Raw genomic sequence first — 19,417 nt, forward strand, 5'->3', positions numbered from 1 at the left:
AATTTGTAGCATCCTCGTCAATGGCGTTAGTAAGATGCTATCTCTAACTCATAACTAGTGAGGGACATTTAGGAAAAATGTCAAATAACTGCAGACAATATGGTGTTGTTCATAGCAACCAATCAGATTTCAGATGTAATTTTCTAAACATAGCTAATAAATGACAGAATTGTAATAGTTGCTATGGGCAACCCCTTTAATTTCTATACAGTTGTATATGAAACAATTCTTATAAACGTGCCACAATCTGTGTAGGCCAGTTATAAGCAACCTGATAAACTACAAGGTCTACATGTGTGGCCCTCCAACCTTCAAAGGGGCCGTATATTACCCGCAATTTAAAAAATGAAAACAAAAATAAAGCTGGAAATGACCTGGTCACACAAACGTCACTCATCTCACAATGCTCCAATACGCTCCTCACTTGCTCCAAAAATCCACCACATGCCACTCGGACCTCCCACTTGCCCCAAAATAGTCTACATGCCAGTCAGACCACTTGACACAAATGCACTACATGAGTAATGTGAGGGGCATGAATAAATTATAATAAAAATATTAAAAAAATATATATAAATTATCGCTTTAACATATTAATTAAATTAACAGTAATGTGTGGCCCACCTGAATGCTGGAGAGATACACATGTGGCCCCTGAAGTGTATCAGGAGCCCATCACTGGTTTACACAATTTCTATGTTTCAACTATTCACGGACACATTGACACAATTTAAAATTTTAGGACATAGAAAAACCGCAACATAAAACGCAGTGCTATGTATATAGATAAAGATCATCAATCCTTACACAAGTACAAACAGTATCTCTGATATATACTGAAATAATATAGAGACAGGCAGGGAGCCATTTAAGTTATTCTTCACAGTAACGTGGCCAATTGAATTTCCCCCTTAGTGTGGTTAAGTTAGTGCACCAGGTACCTACAAAATAGGTGCACATGATATTGACATATTTCTCAGCATTAACAGTGAAGCTGCCCAGTTTTTGGGGAGAACTGTTTATACATCAGCCATAGCTGTCAATAAACTACCCAACTTTTGTGGACATGGCCATAATGAAACTATACTGTGTTTTAAGCGCTGCCCTTCACTATCATAACATAAAAACATGATAGAGGAATGCTGGAATTTGCAGAACAAAAAAAGTGGTATACAAAATGAATAAGAACAAGAGAGAAGTGGTAATGCACACTGTAGCAGCAGAATACATAAAATAAATGGTCTTTGCAGTTGATCAGAAATAGGGACACAATTTAAATTTTATTTATTTAAAAATTGTAATATAAAAGGAACATTGGAGTAATCTTGGGGGGATTTAACTTTTTTTCTATAGCGTTAAAACACTATTAGAGATATACATCACTAATGTAGTATAATAATTCATGATATCTATAATATAGTATAGTAATAAGATTGAGTTATATTACTACTTATTATTACTGCAACTTTGTGCATATTCATGTATACAATCTGTCACTGTGTACAAGATATGACATTTCTATCAATGAAATAACCTCAAGGCAAAGTACAAGAATGTGTGAATCAGCCCTTTCCACACTGAACAACACTCTGTGCTGGATAAAACAGGAAAGCTGCCCCCCCTTGCTGTGGTTGGCTGCAGCATGCCCGGATTGTATTGGTTACTGATGGATGATGTCAGTGTAGGAAGGTGATGTCATTCCCCAGATCCCTCGGCTGGCTATAAATACTGAGCTCTTCTGTTCTGTGATCAAACCATCTCTAGCTCTGAGTAGAGTTCTTGCTTCAACAGTGATTGAACGGAACACGCTCAGGGTCCTCCGATCTCTTTAAAGAAACTATCTTTACTGAATTACTACTTTTCTTTTTTGTGACTTTTGCGCCAACAAAAACCACCAAACACCGCAATGGAGTCCCAGGTGCGCCAGAACTTCCACCGCGACTGCGAAGCTGCCATCAACCGTATGGTGAACATGGAGCTGTATGCGTCCTACACCTACCTCTCCATGGTGAGTATACCATACAGATAAAAAACACCTTCTTCTTCTCAAGGGTTGTCTTTTATTTAGGCTAGAAGGGGGCAACATGTGACTTTAAAGCTGTTACAGAACTACAAGTCCCAGCATTGTCTTATAGTTCCATAACAGTTAGAAATTCACAAGGTATCAGTGCCTGGGGATATAATTAAGGAGATGCTTTTGTAATATGCAGCTGGTTGTTTGTAAATAGAATACAGAATCCTTATGACTTAAATGCTACATTGTATCAGTTATATCTTCCGATGCAGAACGCTACAAATAGTCATCTGCATTGTGCTCCCTCCCCCACCTTGTCAGTCAGTATCTGCTCCTTGCAGGGGACTGTTGTTCTCCTGCACACCCTGTGTCATGTTGACTGTACAAAGCTTTATCTTTTTATTTAATGGGCGGAGAGAACTTGTTTTTCACAAAGTGCTTACACCAGGATATAGAGGGAGGGACAAGAAAGCCTCACCCCCATAATGTGACATAGTACTGTCGTGGTAACCAAAGTATCTGCTCTTTACTGGTGGAAAATATATTATAAATGCAATTTCCTGGATCTGCAGGAAGGTGAAACTGACAAACGATCTGTATAAAATGTTCACAAAATAGCTGCATCTGATATATTTAGCTCTTGCTTGGTAATAGAATTTACTCCTGTTCCTGTGTGCTAATTGTCATGTGAAATTGTTACTATATAAATGAAGAATAGATCCGGAATGTGCCTAGTCACAGCGCCCCCTGCTGCCGGTGGCCGATATAGGCTTTTCAGGAGAAAGCTGGTCAGGGGCAGTTGGAAGGGTTTGGGAAATGTTCATCTGGTGCCTGGTGTTGAAATTACTGTAATAATGGTATTTAAGTAAACTATTACTGTAATAATGGTAATAGTGAACAGGCCGCATTACTTCTTACGTTAACGTGGCTAATTGAATTCCCCCTTAGTGTAGTTATGTTGGTGTACCAGGTACCTACCCACTAGAAGCTGCCGCAGTATACTAATCAGACACTTGGGGGTATATTTACTAAGCTGTGGGTTTGAAAAAGTGGGGATGTTGCCTATAGCAACCAATCAGATTCTAGCTGTCGTTTAATTAGTACATTCTACAAAATGCTAGCTAGAATCTGATTGGTTGCTATAGGCAACATCTCCTATTTTTCAAACCCGCAGCTTAGTAAATATACCACTTGGTCAATATTGGATCACCCCACTGAATAGCTGCCTCCACTGTTGGTGTACATGACTTGTGAAGCCTGAGGTTTTGCAAAATTAAATATAATTGTACAGTGGGACCTCCAGATCTTGGGCAGCTGTAGCCAAACACTAAATTACATGAAGCAAAACACAATTTATGAATTACACTGCCTGATCTGGAACATGAGATTTTATCTTTATAAACATAGTGGCTTCTATCTACAGATTATTAAAAACTCAATCTTCTCCTTTACTTCAGTCTTTCTACTTCGACCGTGACGACGTGGCCCTTCATCATGTAGCTGAGTTCTTCAAGGAGCAGAGCCACGAGGAGAGAGAGCATGCGGAGAAGTTCATGAAATACCAGAACAAACGTGGGGGTCGCATTGTGCTGCAGGACATCAAGGTGAGAGCAGTCTGGGTTCAACCGTAAATGCCAGGAGTCACTTGTTCTTGTGTAACTTTCCTGCCTAATAACAATGTGGTCCTAGTGTTTCCTATTCATATAATGTTCTGTCAATGATCTTCCTGCCTGCTTGTAGTACACTATAATGTCACTTGTTGGTTCTCAAAACTGGGGCCAAAAAAACCCAAACTTATTCTAGTGCCACCGAGTGGATGCCCTTAAAGTAAACTAATACTGTACTCTATATGAGAACTCTTTTCTACACACTACAATAATTATCATGTCTAATCATGCATTACAGATGGCTTCTCCCAGTATCACAATATTACATTATGTAGCATCCTGATAAATGCTCAATTCTAAACCATCCTGATCTTTCTCTTAGAAACCAGAACGTGACGAGTGGGCTAACACTCTGGAGGCCATGCAGGCTGCTCTGCAGCTGGAGAAGACTGTGAACCAGGCCCTTCTGGATCTGCACAAGGTGGCCACTGACAAGGTTGACCCTCATGTAAGTATCCACAAACTTTCAGATGCAGAAATACTGACCTACCCCAACTGCATGAACTGCTACATTGTACACTGTTAGGATTCTTTCCACACTTTAATTTTTCCCCTTGAAATGAAAACACCAACTACAACTACTTCCTCTATATGACACAGTACAGTACTGTCATATTTCACAACTGCATATAGCACAAAATAACCATTCTAGGATTGCTTTTACTTGTAAAATTTCCATCATTGCAACATTTGCATTTTACATACTGTAGTAGTAGATTACAACTGTAGTCTGTGGTTAGTGTTTGGTTTTTATTTTTTAAATATTTTCTTTTATTTCATCTAACATGTATTTGACTGATCCTTGTGTCTTCTAGCTGTGTGACTTCTTGGAGTCCGAGTACCTGGAAGAACAGGTGAAGGCTAGTAAGCAGCTTGGAGACTACATCACCAACCTGAAGCGCCTTGGGGTGCCCCAGAACGGCATGGGCGAGTACCTGTTTGACAAGCACACCTTGGGAGAGAGCAGCTAAGAGGTCTCCTTCTGAGAGGATACAACCAGTCTACTCTGCATCTATAAATACCTTTACCTGTGTGGGATAAATGATTCTTTCTTAATCCTAGGGGCTATTCCTTAGGGGTAATGAGCCTAAAACCTTGTGTGATCTTAATGCAGCAGTGACTGTGCTTGTCAGCAAGCTTCCAATAAAGTTTGTTTCTTCATTTGATGTCTCCATTCTTTATGTAGCAGCTCATGGGGTAAATGTATCAAGCTGAGAGTTTTCCGGCGGTTTTGAAAAACCAATCAGATTCTAGCTATCATTTATTTAGTACATTCTACAAAATGAAATATAGAATCTGATTGGTTGCCATAGGCAACATCTCCACTTTTCAAACCCGCCGGAAAACTCTCAGCTTGATACATTTACCCCCATGGGTCTGATGTAGGAACAGTCTGCAAATATGAGTAACTGTTCAATATCTTAATTTCTAAAGCCTGCCTAATTAGGGGCAGATTCAATTAGCCACGAGGTGCAGCCAAACATCGCCTTGATGTTTGGTTACAAATCTTTGAACTACCCCTTAGACTTTATTACTATACTTGTTGTTCACTCTGATTGTATGGCAAGTATACTTTAAAATGGTTAGACTCCACAGTATATATTTAACAAAGTATCATAATCTTCATCATCACCATTTATTCATATAGCAACACTAATTCCGCAGCGCTGTACAGAGAACTCGCATCAGTCCCTGTCCCATTGGGGCTTACAGTCTAAATTCTCTAACACAGACTAGGGTCAATTTGTTAGCAGCCAATTAACCTACTAGTATGCTTTTGTAGTGTGGGAGGAAACCGGAGCACCTGGAGGAAACCCACACAAACACAAGGAGAACATACAAACTCCTCACAGATAAGGCCATTGTCGGGAATTGAACTCATGACCCCAGTGCTGTAAGGCAGAAGTGCTAACCACTACACCAAGTATTCTGACTTGTTCTACAGAAATAGGATTACCACCTAGCAACAGCTTGTGGGTTAGGCAGTGATCAAATCACTCCCTAATAGAGGAGGATCTTGCAGGTTAGGGTTCTAACAGGTCAGAAATAGCTGGTGGTAGGTACTGTAAGAATAAGAGAGGCTGACAAACAAAGACAGTATTCACAGACTAGACTCTGTAGTATATAGGATCAGATCGAGTTACACAGTGAGCTGATTGAATGAGGTTGTGTTAGTGTGCTCTTTCAATAAAACCTGGTATTTCCCTGGAGTCTAACATGAATGAGAACCGGTTTTGCACATCTAGGTGAAAAAGGCCAATACTCACATAGACTGGTTTACAAGGTAGGTGATAAATATTGGAACCTGTATCCACGGATGCCAAGAAAGTAACAAACCAACACTCATCTGAACCTCTGTATTGTGTATGTGGCAAATGGTTAATCACATTAAACCCACCTGGCATGTCTAGCAATGATTAAAATCTACACTTTATATCACACTCCTACTATTTGGTTACACAGACCACACTGTAAGGGAGTCTGAGGTTACGCGCCTTACTCTGCATGCTCAGACAATTTATATCCCACTACAAACAAGCTGGTTATCATTTAGTCCAGCCTGTATTTCAGTTATGCAGTGCTTATATTGATAACCAATCTATCTGGAACATGAATTTGTTAAGAACACAAAGTCAGAATGCTATTAAATGAAACTTAGTATGGCAAAAATAGCCACAATACTTAAGGTAGCAAAAATAAATCAAAATAAGATGACATACAGTGTTAAAATGCAACAGGTTAAAATAAAACCAAAACAGAAATCTCACTTATTTTCATGTCATTGCACCTGTGATAGATTGGAAAAATATTCAATATAACTGACTCCCAAATAAATTATCATTTTTGTGTTGCATACATGGCCTTTTAAACATGTTTCTTCAGCCTCCCTTGTGAGGTCACTGTCCGTGTATATGCTCATATGGGGAGGAAATTCACACCTGAATAGTAAGACATTGTTATATAGGTCTCCTCCTGAGCATTACAGAGCATCATAGTTTTACCTTCAATAAATAGAACATAAATTTTCCTACATATAGACATGAAAAATCCAAATAGATTATGGATTATTTGGGCAAATACATCATTTTAATATATCCGCTGTTAAACTGATCTCTAAAATCATAATATATGATGTATTGTGTCATCCTAATTATAAAATATACAGTGGACAGCTTGAATATGAATTATGAACAATGTCGCTTTGATGTGCATTTTAGTATAAAATTATGAGGACTAGACTTATAATGACCACGGTACTGTCCCTTTTGATGTCCAGATTTGGTGCCTGACTAGGCTAGACTTTACCTTGACATGCTGATTTAATAACTGTGCTGCAGTGACACTGAACCTCTTAGCTATAGCCCCCTGCACTACATGAATAATAAGCTGCCTGACTATGGCAAATGTTATGCTAGCAGAGCTAAATTAACCCTTTTATTACTTGCCACAGTCCAGAAATTACACACAATGAATATTTTAGATACTTCTAACCCCAGATTGTTGGAATATTTATAAACTGCCGACCTATCCACAACAGTGAGTATGAAAATACAGTCATTGCTCACGACAACATGGCTGTAAAAAGTCGCTAACGTGAGGTCCGCTCTTCCCTTTATCGTCCTAAACAAGGCTAGTGTGTATGCAGTCCATGGACCGAGCGATCGGAACATCAATCGCATGTAAAAAGTTGGTCGAAATTTCTGTAGTGTGTACCCAGCTTAACACAAAAGTACAAAATAAGTTTACTGTACATGCACAGTAGTAATGATTACTTCTCGTTCTGTAAGCAGACATATCTACCCATTGCATATCACCACGTGTATAAAGGCAGAACAGGGGAATGAAGGGGCGGTCTGGTGTGCCCAGAGTACAGTAAGGACATGTTAACCCTCCTTACATACTCTGTAGAGTAGGAAGCAGCTACACCTCTAGGAGCCGTATCTGTTGCTCCTGCTTCCTCCTGGTGCAAGATGCGTGCTGATGCTGAGGATCATTAGCACGGATCTTGTAATTGCTGTAATATTTTAAAAAGAAGGGTTAGTGGGACCCATCCAAAAATACCAAACCAGCCCTAGTGCTGCCAGCCTAGAGGTACTGGCAAAATCAGAGAGACAGAAAGAGTGGGATCCAGGGCCGGATTTACCGCTAGGCAACCTAGGCAAGCTTTGGATATTCGTTACACCGATGTCTGTCTGTGATTCTGATTCAGTTTTCTGTACAATGATCTTTTTAAAGAAACAAGATTCCAACAAACCTTATTCTTTAAAAAAAAAAAAAAAAAGTTAAATTTATTATCCAAAATAAAGTTTTTAAAATAAAAGACCACTTATACAACATATGATGAATCAAAATATTTAGGGTAAAGGATAAAATACTTCTCCACCCAACAGATACAACGCATTTCTCAGACTTCTGAGTCTTCAGGTACAACTTACCTGAGGAAGGGACACTAACTGCAAAGTCCAGCATGTCCTGTATATTTATATAGGAAAAGGTATCAATGTTTGTATGTATAATCAGTGAGATTGGGCTGAAGACATAGTAAATTGAAATGCTACACTGATAAAGGAACGTAATCCTGTATGTTCCTGAATATTGAACCTAATGTCATGTATGGAATCCTGTGGGAGGTTACGTCTGGTTTATTGAATGGGAATTTATGTTTGATGTGTCAGAGATTATGGCAGTTATAAGACTTTATGGTTATTTCTGAATAGACCGAATCCCACCCAGCTGTGAATTTCTTCCCTATTTTAGAATACACCACCCCCCCTCCCCCTCCCCGTTACCTCACAGGTAGGAGGACTGAGCTAAAGAATCATGAAGGCATTATAGGTTATCAAATATATTCACATTCATGGAGGACAACAGTGTTGAGATATGTTCCAGCATTCTCCCACAACAGACTATTGTATTTCTGAAAGAAATTTGCTATCATTTTATATTCCTGTGTGTTGTTGTTAAATTCATACAGCTTAAGCATTGTATATTCTCATATAAAACCATATAAGAAGATTGTCTTAACAAATTTATATATAGCTAAATAATGGAAACACTGGGTATTGTTACTAGTGGGCTATAAATTGTGATGTGTGGTCTGTGAAACCAAATCTTGGTGGTGGCAGTTTTTGCATTAATAGTAAGCATTCACAATAGGGATTTTATTTTCATTCATTGTGAGACAGAAGAGGTGTTTGCTGCGATTAACCTGCTGTCACAAGCTCAGACAAGTGCTGTTTTGTGAAAGTTAGTAATCAAGGAACTGCGTTAGGTTGTACAAGCACGCCTGGAAAACTGCACCAATTTATTACAAAACTCTTTCAGGTTGCATACGCTTCAAGGGCTTGTGTTGATTGCAGATAACTAAACCAATTGATGAAGAGGTACAGGAGTTAGTTTTACAGAATGAGCAAAGGCCGTTCTATTTATCGAATAGGCCAGACTATTGAATATTTCTTCCTTACCAGAATGGTAGAGTAGGCAAACATTTTATTAAACTAGCACTTGTGGGCCTGATTTATTAATGCACGTAAATAACAAAAAGGGCTGTATCTTGCCTATAATTGCTCTTTGCATGCCTAGAAACATACCATACACTGCAATGTCCACTTCATCTTAGAGCACAAAGGACCCTACTACAGCCTGTGATTTCAGGGCAGAACAGGGCGTATGGATAAACTGCAGGATACGTCCAATGGTCTGTTAGAGTAGAACAGACCTAGACCCGTATTCAAATGTATCTTTAGATCTGCTCCTTGTTAAATATGGATGTGTGTATGCCCAATGTATGGGAGTTTCCCCAAAAAAATAAATAAAAAAAACATACAATACATTCCTATGTGAGCCAGGCCCTGTATGTGCAACAAACTTAATTCACTAAAGTCATGTGACAGTGACATTACTGATGGATTTATGCAACATAATGATTTGGGTGTTTTATTATGCCTTTCAGAAACCACAATTTTTGCCCCCCCCCCCCCCCCCCCCACTTTCACAGTGCAAAAACACAATAGTGTGCAATATAATCAATATCTTGCATTATAATAATTCAATTTCACTTTGAAAATAAAATGGGGGATTGAGAAGCAGAGTGATTACATATGTGAAGATAAGAGGGAATGTGAAGGAAGCAAGGTTACCATTTGATACACTAAAAGACAACACCTTGTGGTGGACATAATTTTGTGACAGACCATTACACTTCTTTAAGAGACTCTTAACATGTGTCCTGGAATATACTTAGTTATAATCCCACCACCTTTAGACAGCTCAAACGTTGCTGTAGAAACTCATGTACAGTAGAAATTTTATAGTGGCTTTAACTTGTACAAGTTTTATATTTTTTTTCTTGCATTTGCATAATACAGTATTTATTATCAGGACACAAATGACTTACACTATACAGTGTGTTATCAGTAATCACTTTTATTTTTCTATTTTGTTTTTATTTACCAGAGCAAGGAAGTCACCCACACCAGAAACCCCATCCCTCCAGTTTTTAGCATTTGCAGAGAGTGGCACTCATTGAGAGACAGGAATTTAAGAACTTTCCTCTCCCAGGGTCAGCTTGTCAAACAGATATTCTCCCATGCCAACCTCTGCTGCCTTCACGCGTTTCAGGTTGGTAAGGTGATCTCCCAGTTTCTTGATCACTTCCACCTCCTTTCCCAGATATTCAGACTCCAGGAAGTCACACATCTGTCAGAGAAAGATAAATAAAATATCAGCAAGTTTGCTCCACCTGTTTTCATTGTAACAGACAGGTTACACCAAACAGGACAACACCCTTCAAAAATATTAAAAGCATACTAAAAATAAGGCTGCATCTACAAAATTTGTAGAGTTAGTTGTGCCATTTCAATGTCCAACAAATACACATGTACCAGTTTTTAATACATCTGCTTGTCTGCAGAGGAATTAAAGTCTTGGTGTCTGGGCCAACATACTAAAGTATTATGGGACACTTAAATGCAAGTAGCATTCAGTTCAGTTTAAACCTGTGGCACCAGCCACATCTTTACAAATCCATTGATCTGTACAGAGTATCTGTTACCTAGGAAACTGCAAGTCTCATTCTTGTTTTTACACTGCTCTAGAGTGATGCCAAAAAACAGTTCTATTCTCCCAAAAGATAGGTAGATCCTTTGAATTGTGGAGCGGACATAGAATGGTACAGAAAGCATGCAGTCTGTTAAAAAGGCAATTCCTGCAGATGCCTCCACTCCAGATCATTTGCTACAGCCCTCAACTGGCACCTTGGCGATTTGCCTCCAGATTGAGGCCAGAGGAATGGTCCAATATGGTGTTCATTCTGAAACTTAACAGTAGAACTTAACAGCCTTACTGATTTTAAGGAGTACTGATTTTTGGTACTACATTGAGTCACTACGCAAGTCCACCATATCTCCAAAAGCCTTTAGCAGTCAAATTAAATTTGCCTGTCTAAACATCGGTCATACATGCAAAGCATGAAAGACTTTATTTTTTTAGGTATTTAGACATGTGCCATTGAGCCTAGGTCTGCATACAATCAGTATTGTCTAGAGTTACAGGTCAGGCTTGGACAGCCCATGGCTATCTATGTGTTGTGAAATTACAATCCCCTGCATGCTCCGCAAGCCGAAAGGGTATGCTTGGTCTTTGTAGTTTTACATCATCGGGAGAGCCACATGTTGACCAGGCCTCATCTAGGTGGTGACAACACCAATAGGATAGAAGAGTAAATGCTTTGTTCATGTTTGTTGAGCTTCTGGTTAAAGTGTGCAGAATAGATCCAAAGGGACTTCTAGCCAATTGTCAGGTTACACTGCTAAAAAACGAACAACAGGTAACTCCTGCAAGGTTATCACCAGAGGTATCCAGGTGTACACCAAACTCTGGACACCCTTACCCTTCTGTATTATATACCTGGCATAATCAGGTTTGAACATGGGATGAATAGCTTTTTGTGCTACTCATTTAGATCATCAAGTATGTGGTTGGAAGCACATTAAAGGTCTCCTAGAGATGGAAACTCTGTAAGGTTGGGAGAATGTTAGAAACTCTAGAAAAGGAAGAAAACATTTCAGAAGAAAATCCAAAAGATGGACATATCCTTTAATACTGAACTTACATGAGGGTCAGCATGGTCTGTAGCAATCTTGTGGAGGTCCAACAGGGCCTGGTTTACACTCTTCTCCAGCTTCAAGGCATACTCCATAGCATTGGTTCCATTGCCCCATTCATCAGCATCAGGTTTCTAAAAAAAAAAAAAGAAAAATTCCATGTTAACATTACAGCAGACAAATGTACAAAATACACAAACTACACAAGCTAGCGTTTGCTCTAAAAGGAAACCATTTTCTGATTGGAGTGTATGCTCTCATGTCAAGGTCAACCAAATACTAAGATAGTTAGTGGAATTGGGGGCCCTAAAATAGTAATTAGCAGCAGAGGATCTGACAGGTCACCAACCTAATGGTCTGGGAAGGCCTTGCTTAGGTGGTCAAACCTTCTACCTCTGAACTTTTCAACCCTAATACGTAGAATTATTTTGTTTTAAGTCTCCTAATTCTGGAGAAATACAAGTAAATATACACTGACATTTCTAATTGTAGAGAGGGAAAAAAAGTTGCTGCAGCCAAGTGAAAGAATTTCCACTAAGCTAATAATCAGCCTATCAGCTCACAATGTGCAACAAATGCCACAAGATCCTAGTAAATCAAGAGGCTGGATTCCCATGTATATTGATTCAACCCCAAATAGAGTACTGCCTGCACAGTGTAGGCAACTTATGCCATTCAAGGACTATTCCCTTTCAATTTTTTTGCACCCAGAGTTGTAACTAGAAATTTTAACACCTGGTTCAAGAAAATGGACACCCCTTTGACCTCAAGATTAACCGAACCCCAGGATAGGCTGTTACCTTGATATCTTGAAGCACTATACGCCCTCCACGCTTGTTCTGGAACTTCAAGAATTCCTCTGCTTGATCTCGCTTCTTCTCAGATTGCTCACGGAAGAACTTTGAGAACTTGGCCAGAGCCACATCGTCACGGTCAAAGTAAAAGCCCTACAGTGAAGAGAATCAGACTGGTGTTCATGGTGGAATGGCATAAATGTGAATCAGAGGTTACAGCAAAACCGGTGTTTGATTAGATTTTAAAGTGAAAGTGCTAAATTCTATTAATTGGTGGCCACACTAAACAAAGAGAAAAAGGATTGGTAGAACATACAAAAAGGTGTCCACACTCAATAGTCCACATTAAATGTCATTAAGAGGTCCAGAGTTCATGTTAATGTGTAGGGCCAAACACAGGATCCTTTACCAAGACCTTGCCATATAATCATATACATACAGGACAAGGCTGCTCATATCCTTAAAAACTAATGCCTAGCTATGATATGCAACAGCATCTATTGGAGATACTCAAGCACCCAGAGAGCTGACAGCTATGTTTACATGTACACTACTAATGTATTCCTGAAATACTTCAATTCACCTGAATGGAATAAAATCTTATGTGCATCTATTTTATCTGGTTGCATATAAAATGTTTCACATGGTGTAAAGACAAATATAGATATACTAGATGTAGATTTCAGGCAAATGTAGTGCAGTAAGCCAAGTATAGTGGGACTTCTATACAGCTATTTCCCCCCACAGATTATATTAAGATAAAAAATAAAAATGAATTCTACTGACATAAAATTTATACATTTGTCTTGAAAATTATTTAGGCATCAATGTTTTTCCCTGTGCTCCGACATCTGTAATAAAATTTAATGACCACACCTTGTGCAGAGGCTTCAGGTGTATTTGGCAGTCCCAAGAGCTCTGGATAGTGGGAGCAGCACATTAGTATGATTTATACAGTAGGCAATATTACAGAGGTCACCTACTAAACGTTACATAGTGAAAGGAAAGCATTTGAGAAGACAGTTTAGAATGTGAAGCACAGTACACCAGTGTATGGAGTACAATACAATGCAGGCAACCTGAGGAGGAACTACAAGTCTCAGCTTTAGGAGAGATTGCACAGGGTAGCCCCACAACAGACAGAAAATATATCAGATTAACATTGTGACAATGTTGGACATTGGACAATGTCCGCTGTAGGGACTGAGGACCATACGGAGCAGGAGATACTCACCAGTGACTGGTAGACATAGGACGCCTGGAGCTCCAGGTTAACGATGCGGTTGACTCCAGCTTCGCTCTCCTGATGATAATTCTGGCGGATCTGGGAACTCATGGTGACAGGATCAGGTGTTTTCTCAGAGGAAGAGATGTGGAAATGAGGACTGGTGAGGTGTAAATGTAGCTCGTAGGATCCCTGTTCCGTCCAAACACTGTTGAAGCAAGAAGCAGGAACTCCCTCAGCTGTATCTGCTCTGAGACAACCGGGGCCGCTGATCGCCTTTTATACTGTCAGTGGGCGGAGTCAGATGGGCGGGATCCGCCCACACAATTATCTCACACTATCTGGGAATCAGACCCGGGTGCAGAATGTTCGCAATGTACATTATAGTTATCCACCAATGGGGCCGAATCACCCTGATAATACAAGATGATCGGTGTTGTTTATGGCGTTCTCTGCTGGCTTTGAAGGACTTGTATAAGTGTACAAAGACCTCTTGGCAATCAGTGGTCTCCTTTTATATAATAAACATGTTTTATTACGCTGCTGAGTTTGGTTGGGGAGCAGATTTTATATATTACATATAAAAAATTACTTATGTTTGCTGTCATTTTCTGTATACACCCCCACTTTGACCACTGGCTACATCGATATAAAATAAATACATGAACATAATTCAGCCCAAACTATGGCCATGGTTACATGATTTAAAAATGTATAATATGTATATAATTGATGATTAATAGATGAATATTGTGTCACTGTACAGAGTAACAATAATAATAATGATAGCAATAATATTTTACTTCCCTAAAAACAATGCAAAACGGTAAAGTGGTCACAAATGTCGCTAAATTCTGGGAAAGAGCACAGTATTGTAATAGCCAGGGGGGAAATTCACATTAGGTCCATTTGTTAATAGTTTCCATGTTAAACCAGATACAAAAAAATGCTTTAGACAGTGCTAGCTAATTAATTGTTACAAAGCTGTTAAATACAATTGATCCTGCTCAAGCTATTAATTAATGTATATAATTATACAGATGACAGAATTTACTTTCTGGAATTGGTTAAATTCATCCAAATTTATTTTAAAGTACAATGAAAAAGCAATATCTATTTCATCACATTGCAGGATAAAACAACAAACAATAATCAATTGCTATATCAATGACTGTGCACATTCTAACCAATTAGGAGCTTTACAAGTCCCAGATGAAGGAAAACAACATGTGGCTTTCAGGTGAGTAAAAAAGACTCTCAGGTTTTTAATAGTTAATGAGCTAACGCTGTCTAGTGAATTTATTTCTGGTTCTGTATAATTAAGGTAGAGACAATAAAGACAGCAGCTTAATCAATTATTTATTTACACATTTTATATTTAGCAACTAGATGCATTTTGTTATTTATTATATTTCAGCGCCCAGAACAACATTTTTCCTGTGTTTGATTGGCTGAATGCTTTATGATCTAGGCACAGGGCCACCATCAAGGGGTATGGTCGGTAGGGCCTGATTCATTAAGGATCTTAACTTGAGAAACTTCTTATTTCAGTCTCCTGGACAAAACCATGTTGCAATGCAAGGGGTTCAAATGAGTTTTCTGTTTTGCACATAAGTTAAATACTGACTGTTTTTCATGTAGCACACAAATATCAACTTTAAATGTCAGTGTACAAATAAGCTATCAAGTATGTGTGCTTTTTTTAAGTTAGTATAACTACCTGAATTAAATATGGTGAGATACAATAATCAAGGCAACACTCAAGGCAAACCTACAGAGGAAGAAAATGTATTAATAAAAATTCTAAAAGGAAATTGTATACCTTAGGAAATGTCTACATTAGAGCCTTTAAAATATACCCATCACCCACCCACAGCAGAGTCCGTTTATCAAGTTTGCTTTCTGCACCGATGCTCCCGGATGGAGCATGTCTTCTCTTCACTCTTGGGAGATTCCTTCACCAAAATGTAACATTGAGGCACAAAACAAGTCCCAATAGAAGTATAGGACGAAACTTAATCTTGGCTACTTTGGAAACACCTTCACTTCACCCAATTCTTTCCCTCTGCCTGCACAAACTGCTGCTCCTTCGCGTATGCTACCATCTTGTAAGCAAGCACAGGCGCTCTAGCAGAGACGATACTGCCATAGAGGATTTTATGCTTCACCATGGTCATCTTAGGCTTCGTGAATGAGGTCCAGTGGAGGCAGAAATCATGTGGGTTAAACCCAGGGACAAGTGCAGGAATTTAAAAGGAGGGACAATCCAAATATGAATTTCATTAAACAAAATATGTATTGTCTGTATATACATGCTCTAGAAATGCTTCATATGGCATATAGCAAAATATGTAAACATTATATAAACCTCACATAGCTCTGCAAAAAAAGGGGCAGTGTTAGAGTTTGTATAGTGATAAAATATTATCTGGTCTAGAGAGCATACCGGACACCTATATTCCACCCATGTACTTGCCTACTTTTGAAGGCAGCTGTCCGGGAGGGGGTCCGTCGAGGGGGCGTGACCACACGTGGTGCACCATTAGGCTCCGCCCCTATTAATCTTAGGCAATTTGGGCCAATCACAGTAGGGGACGGGCCCACGATGCCGCGTTTAGCCTTGCCCCCACCATCTTCAACAACGGCGACAGCTGGATCCGGGATTTTTGCCTGCTCTCTCGGGAGTTCGGGAGGACTCCCAAAAATTCGGGAGTCTCCCAGACATTCCGGGAGAGTAGGCAACTATGATGTACATACCTGTAGAACCAATACCCATAAGAATGCAGCCTTCCAAATCACCAGTTCCTGCTAAATTCATAGGCTGTACTCACAATACGACTGCCAGGGCCACCTTAACTACTTTTTGGGCCCCCGGGCAATGCAGTGTACCGGGCCCCTAAAAAATAAATAAATATATATATATATATATATATATATAAATAGTGTGTGTGTGTCTAAAAAAAAAATATATGTATGTAAAAAATACGTTATTATATATATATAATCACTTTATATATATATAGGGGCCCCCTTAACTTACCTTAAGTCCGATCCTCTTCCTTTTTCCGCGCCGCTGAGTCTCTTCTGCCCTCTTCCGTGCTGTGGTTGCAGTGAATGCTGGATGTGACATCACGCCCAGCATTCACTGCGAGCACAGCACGGAAGAGGGAACCAGGGAGGGAGCCGGATCACTGCTGATGTGACCGCAAGTATTCGGACGGGCCCCCCTTGCCTGCAGGGCCCCCGGGCACCTGCCCATTGGAAGAGACGGCCCTGACGACTGCCTCCCTTGTGTGTAGGTGACAGGAGCACTTAAAGCAACAACTAATACACAATCAATCAGTCTGTCCCTCAGAATTACTCTGTTTGAACTTTCTGCTCCTGTTCTGCAGAGGTGAGGACGTTGTGTGCCAAGTAATCTGAGAAGAGATTGTGCTTAGTCACGAGAGAATAGATGCACACGGGTCATGAGATGACTCGTCAACATCTTCCTGATGTAGAACAAATGTTACAAACAGTGTAAACTGTTCAAAGATTCTCAGTTACACTGTATTGTTTCTACTTATTACAATGTAAAAATGTATATTGACAAAGCAAACATTCCTCATCCACCCCCACACCCAAGGTGCTGCCCTTACCCCACTCCTTACCTTGTATAGAGGGAGTGGGTGGCATCTTTAGCCCCTCTGTCAGACTGTGACATCATAGTCCAGCACCTCTAAAAACTATGGGTGAGTAGCACCATGTAATTCATTCAGTGCTTTAGGCTCCCCCTAAACGTTAGCGCCCTAGGCAACAGTTTACAGTCACTAGAAGGAACGGATTTCTGGCCATGCTGCTTTACCCCCTTCACACTGTGCCATGCTGCTTTTACCCCCTTCACTGTGCCATGCTACTTTACCCCCTTCACTGTGCCATGCTGCTTTTACCCCCTTCACTGTGCCATGCTGCTTTTACCCCCCTTCACACTGTGCCATGCTGCTTTACCCCCTTCACTGTGCCATGCTGCTTTACCCCCTTCACTGTGCCATGCTGCTTTACCCCTGTCAGGATAAAGCATAAATCTGATATGCTGAAATAGAATATTGGATGTCAGGACCCAAATAAATGTTTGCATGAATACCTAAATTCACCTGATGTTCAATTCAGATAAAGGTGTGACTAAATGAGCCCAGGAACAGGTAATTGAGTTAGGTAAACCCTTTGTGCAGAGACCAGCTTTAGATATGCAGATCAGACATCCATTGTATTTGATCATGTATTTCCCTAGCTAATTTACTTCCCTTCAATAGGTAGTATAAACACAAACTAACCCCTAGGTGTAAATTAGAGAGCTTGCAGTTATTTACAAGGGATAATTCATAACTGCAGGGTAAATAGGTTGTATCAAATGAATCCATTGATAAGCTAGTGTAACAGTAAAAGACGCAGAGTCTGATGTAATGGTGTTTGGAGGTTTTTACATCCCAGTGTGAGGAGATAAGCCTGCCACTTTTAGCAGCTTCCAGGACATAGCACTGTTTGCTTGTGACACTTGAATAGACTTGTAGGTACCGCTCAGCATGTAGCCTGGCTCAATGAGGCCAGGGGATAACATAGCCTATATGTAATACTGTATAGACAGAAAGAATTCAGTTTTAAAATATGCCACTTAAAATCAATAAAAGCAGAGATCAACCACCTATTCCTCAATAGCATGAGGAAGGGCAGCTCATATGGTAAATTAAGAATTCTGACCCACAGAGAAATGGAGAAAAGGAGTGGAAGCTCTGCGAATGCCCTGTACTTAGGCATGTTTGATATGACAAGATGAACCAAGTCATAAGGGATTTGTTAATGATAAGATTGGATCGATGTAACGCTGTCCAGGACAAATATATCACATTGTAGAATTGGTTAATAAATCAGGCAACAGGTAAATTTGGTTTGAAAAGGTGTCCCAGGACACAACCCCGATTAGCATTAACCCTGCCCCTGTGAATGCCGCACCCATTTGAGGTTGCTTAAAAATCTGTGTTCTGAGGGAACAAATTGTCAGACTTTTGGGGATCAACTTATTGAAGGACTGTCCATTATTTCTGCCTGCCCCAGGCATACAGATTATTATATGTAAGTAATGCTCTGTACGTTATCTCTTTTATTTTAAACTGTTTTGCTTGTTATGTCAAATTTATTATTTGTTTATTCATTATTTTTCTTTATATCTGTATGCCCTGTACCTTTTGTATATTAAATCTAAAATTTAATAAGTTGCGTCCTTGATACTCTAAAGAATCCATAGCCTGTGTAGAAGAGAGATTGCTTATCCAGGTTACCCAGTGTGTGACTGGTTGATACATTTGATTAACAAGCTGTGTGTGCTTGTATGTACATTTGTGTAACAGTCTGGAGGTGTGAAGAGTTAACCCTGTGGGTGCTGGTGTGAGTCTTGCTGGTTTGTGGAACTAGGAGCCTGTGTGCCAGCGTGGGACAGTATATTGGGGTCCTATTGCCCATAACCAATAGGTGGTGGCTGTACCTGAAGTGTCTGGGGGGTGTGAGAGCGCTGTGTTTGGGGGCGATTCCGTAGGTCTAAGAGCCTGTGTGATAGGTGAGAGAGACTGCGGGCTGAA

General features: G+C 39.8%; 2 protein-coding genes across 2 annotated transcripts; one reads left to right on the top strand and one right to left on the bottom strand.

Annotated features, from left to right (window-relative positions):
* The first annotated feature begins 1,734 nt into the window (after window positions 1–1,734).
* LOC142107065 (ferritin heavy chain A) lies at window positions 1,735–4,842 on the top strand. The gene is made up of 4 exons (XM_075190207.1): window positions 1,735–2,008; window positions 3,472–3,618; window positions 4,004–4,129; window positions 4,497–4,842. Exons 1-4 carry the CDS (start codon window positions 1,907–1,909, stop codon window positions 4,650–4,652), a joined length of 531 nt encoding a protein of 176 aa, XP_075046308.1. The 5' UTR covers window positions 1,735–1,906; the 3' UTR covers window positions 4,653–4,842.
* A 5,247-nt stretch (window positions 4,843–10,089) lies between these two features.
* LOC142106715 (ferritin light chain, oocyte isoform-like) lies at window positions 10,090–14,053 on the bottom strand. The gene is made up of 4 exons (XM_075189708.1): window positions 13,815–14,053; window positions 12,587–12,733; window positions 11,795–11,920; window positions 10,090–10,380 (listed from the first exon to the last, which is right to left on the bottom strand). The coding sequence occupies exons 1-4, from the start codon at window positions 13,914–13,916 to the stop codon at window positions 10,222–10,224; spliced, it is 534 nt and encodes a 177-aa protein (XP_075045809.1). The 5' UTR covers window positions 13,917–14,053; the 3' UTR covers window positions 10,090–10,221.
* Between the last annotated feature and the right edge of the window lie 5,364 nt (window positions 14,054–19,417).

Source organism: Mixophyes fleayi, chromosome 11 (assembly GCF_038048845.1).
Source record: "Mixophyes fleayi isolate aMixFle1 chromosome 11, aMixFle1.hap1, whole genome shotgun sequence".
Taxonomy (NCBI): domain Eukaryota; kingdom Metazoa; phylum Chordata; class Amphibia; order Anura; family Limnodynastidae; genus Mixophyes; species Mixophyes fleayi.

Bases quoted from the DNA above. Each gene is read 5' to 3' on its own strand.
- LOC142107065 (XM_075190207.1), top strand. From the start codon at position 1,907: ATGGAGTCCCAGGTGCGCCAGAACTTCCACCGCGACTGCGAAGCTGCC. The intron at 3,619-4,003 runs GTGAGAGCAGTC...TCTTTCTCTTAG, and splicing joins TTGTGCTGCAGGACATCAAG to AAACCAGAACGTGACGAGTG. The intron at 4,130-4,496 runs GTAAGTATCCAC...TGTGTCTTCTAG, and splicing joins CTGACAAGGTTGACCCTCAT to CTGTGTGACTTCTTGGAGTC.
- LOC142106715 (XM_075189708.1), bottom strand. From the start codon at position 13,916: ATGAGTTCCCAGATCCGCCAGAATTATCATCAGGAGAGCGAAGCTGGA. The intron at 12,734-13,814 runs GTGAGTATCTCC...TCTTCACTGTAG, and splicing joins CCTATGTCTACCAGTCACTG to GGCTTTTACTTTGACCGTGA. The intron at 11,921-12,586 runs GTAACAGCCTAT...TTTTTTTTTTAG, and splicing joins TAGTGCTTCAAGATATCAAG to AAACCTGATGCTGATGAATG.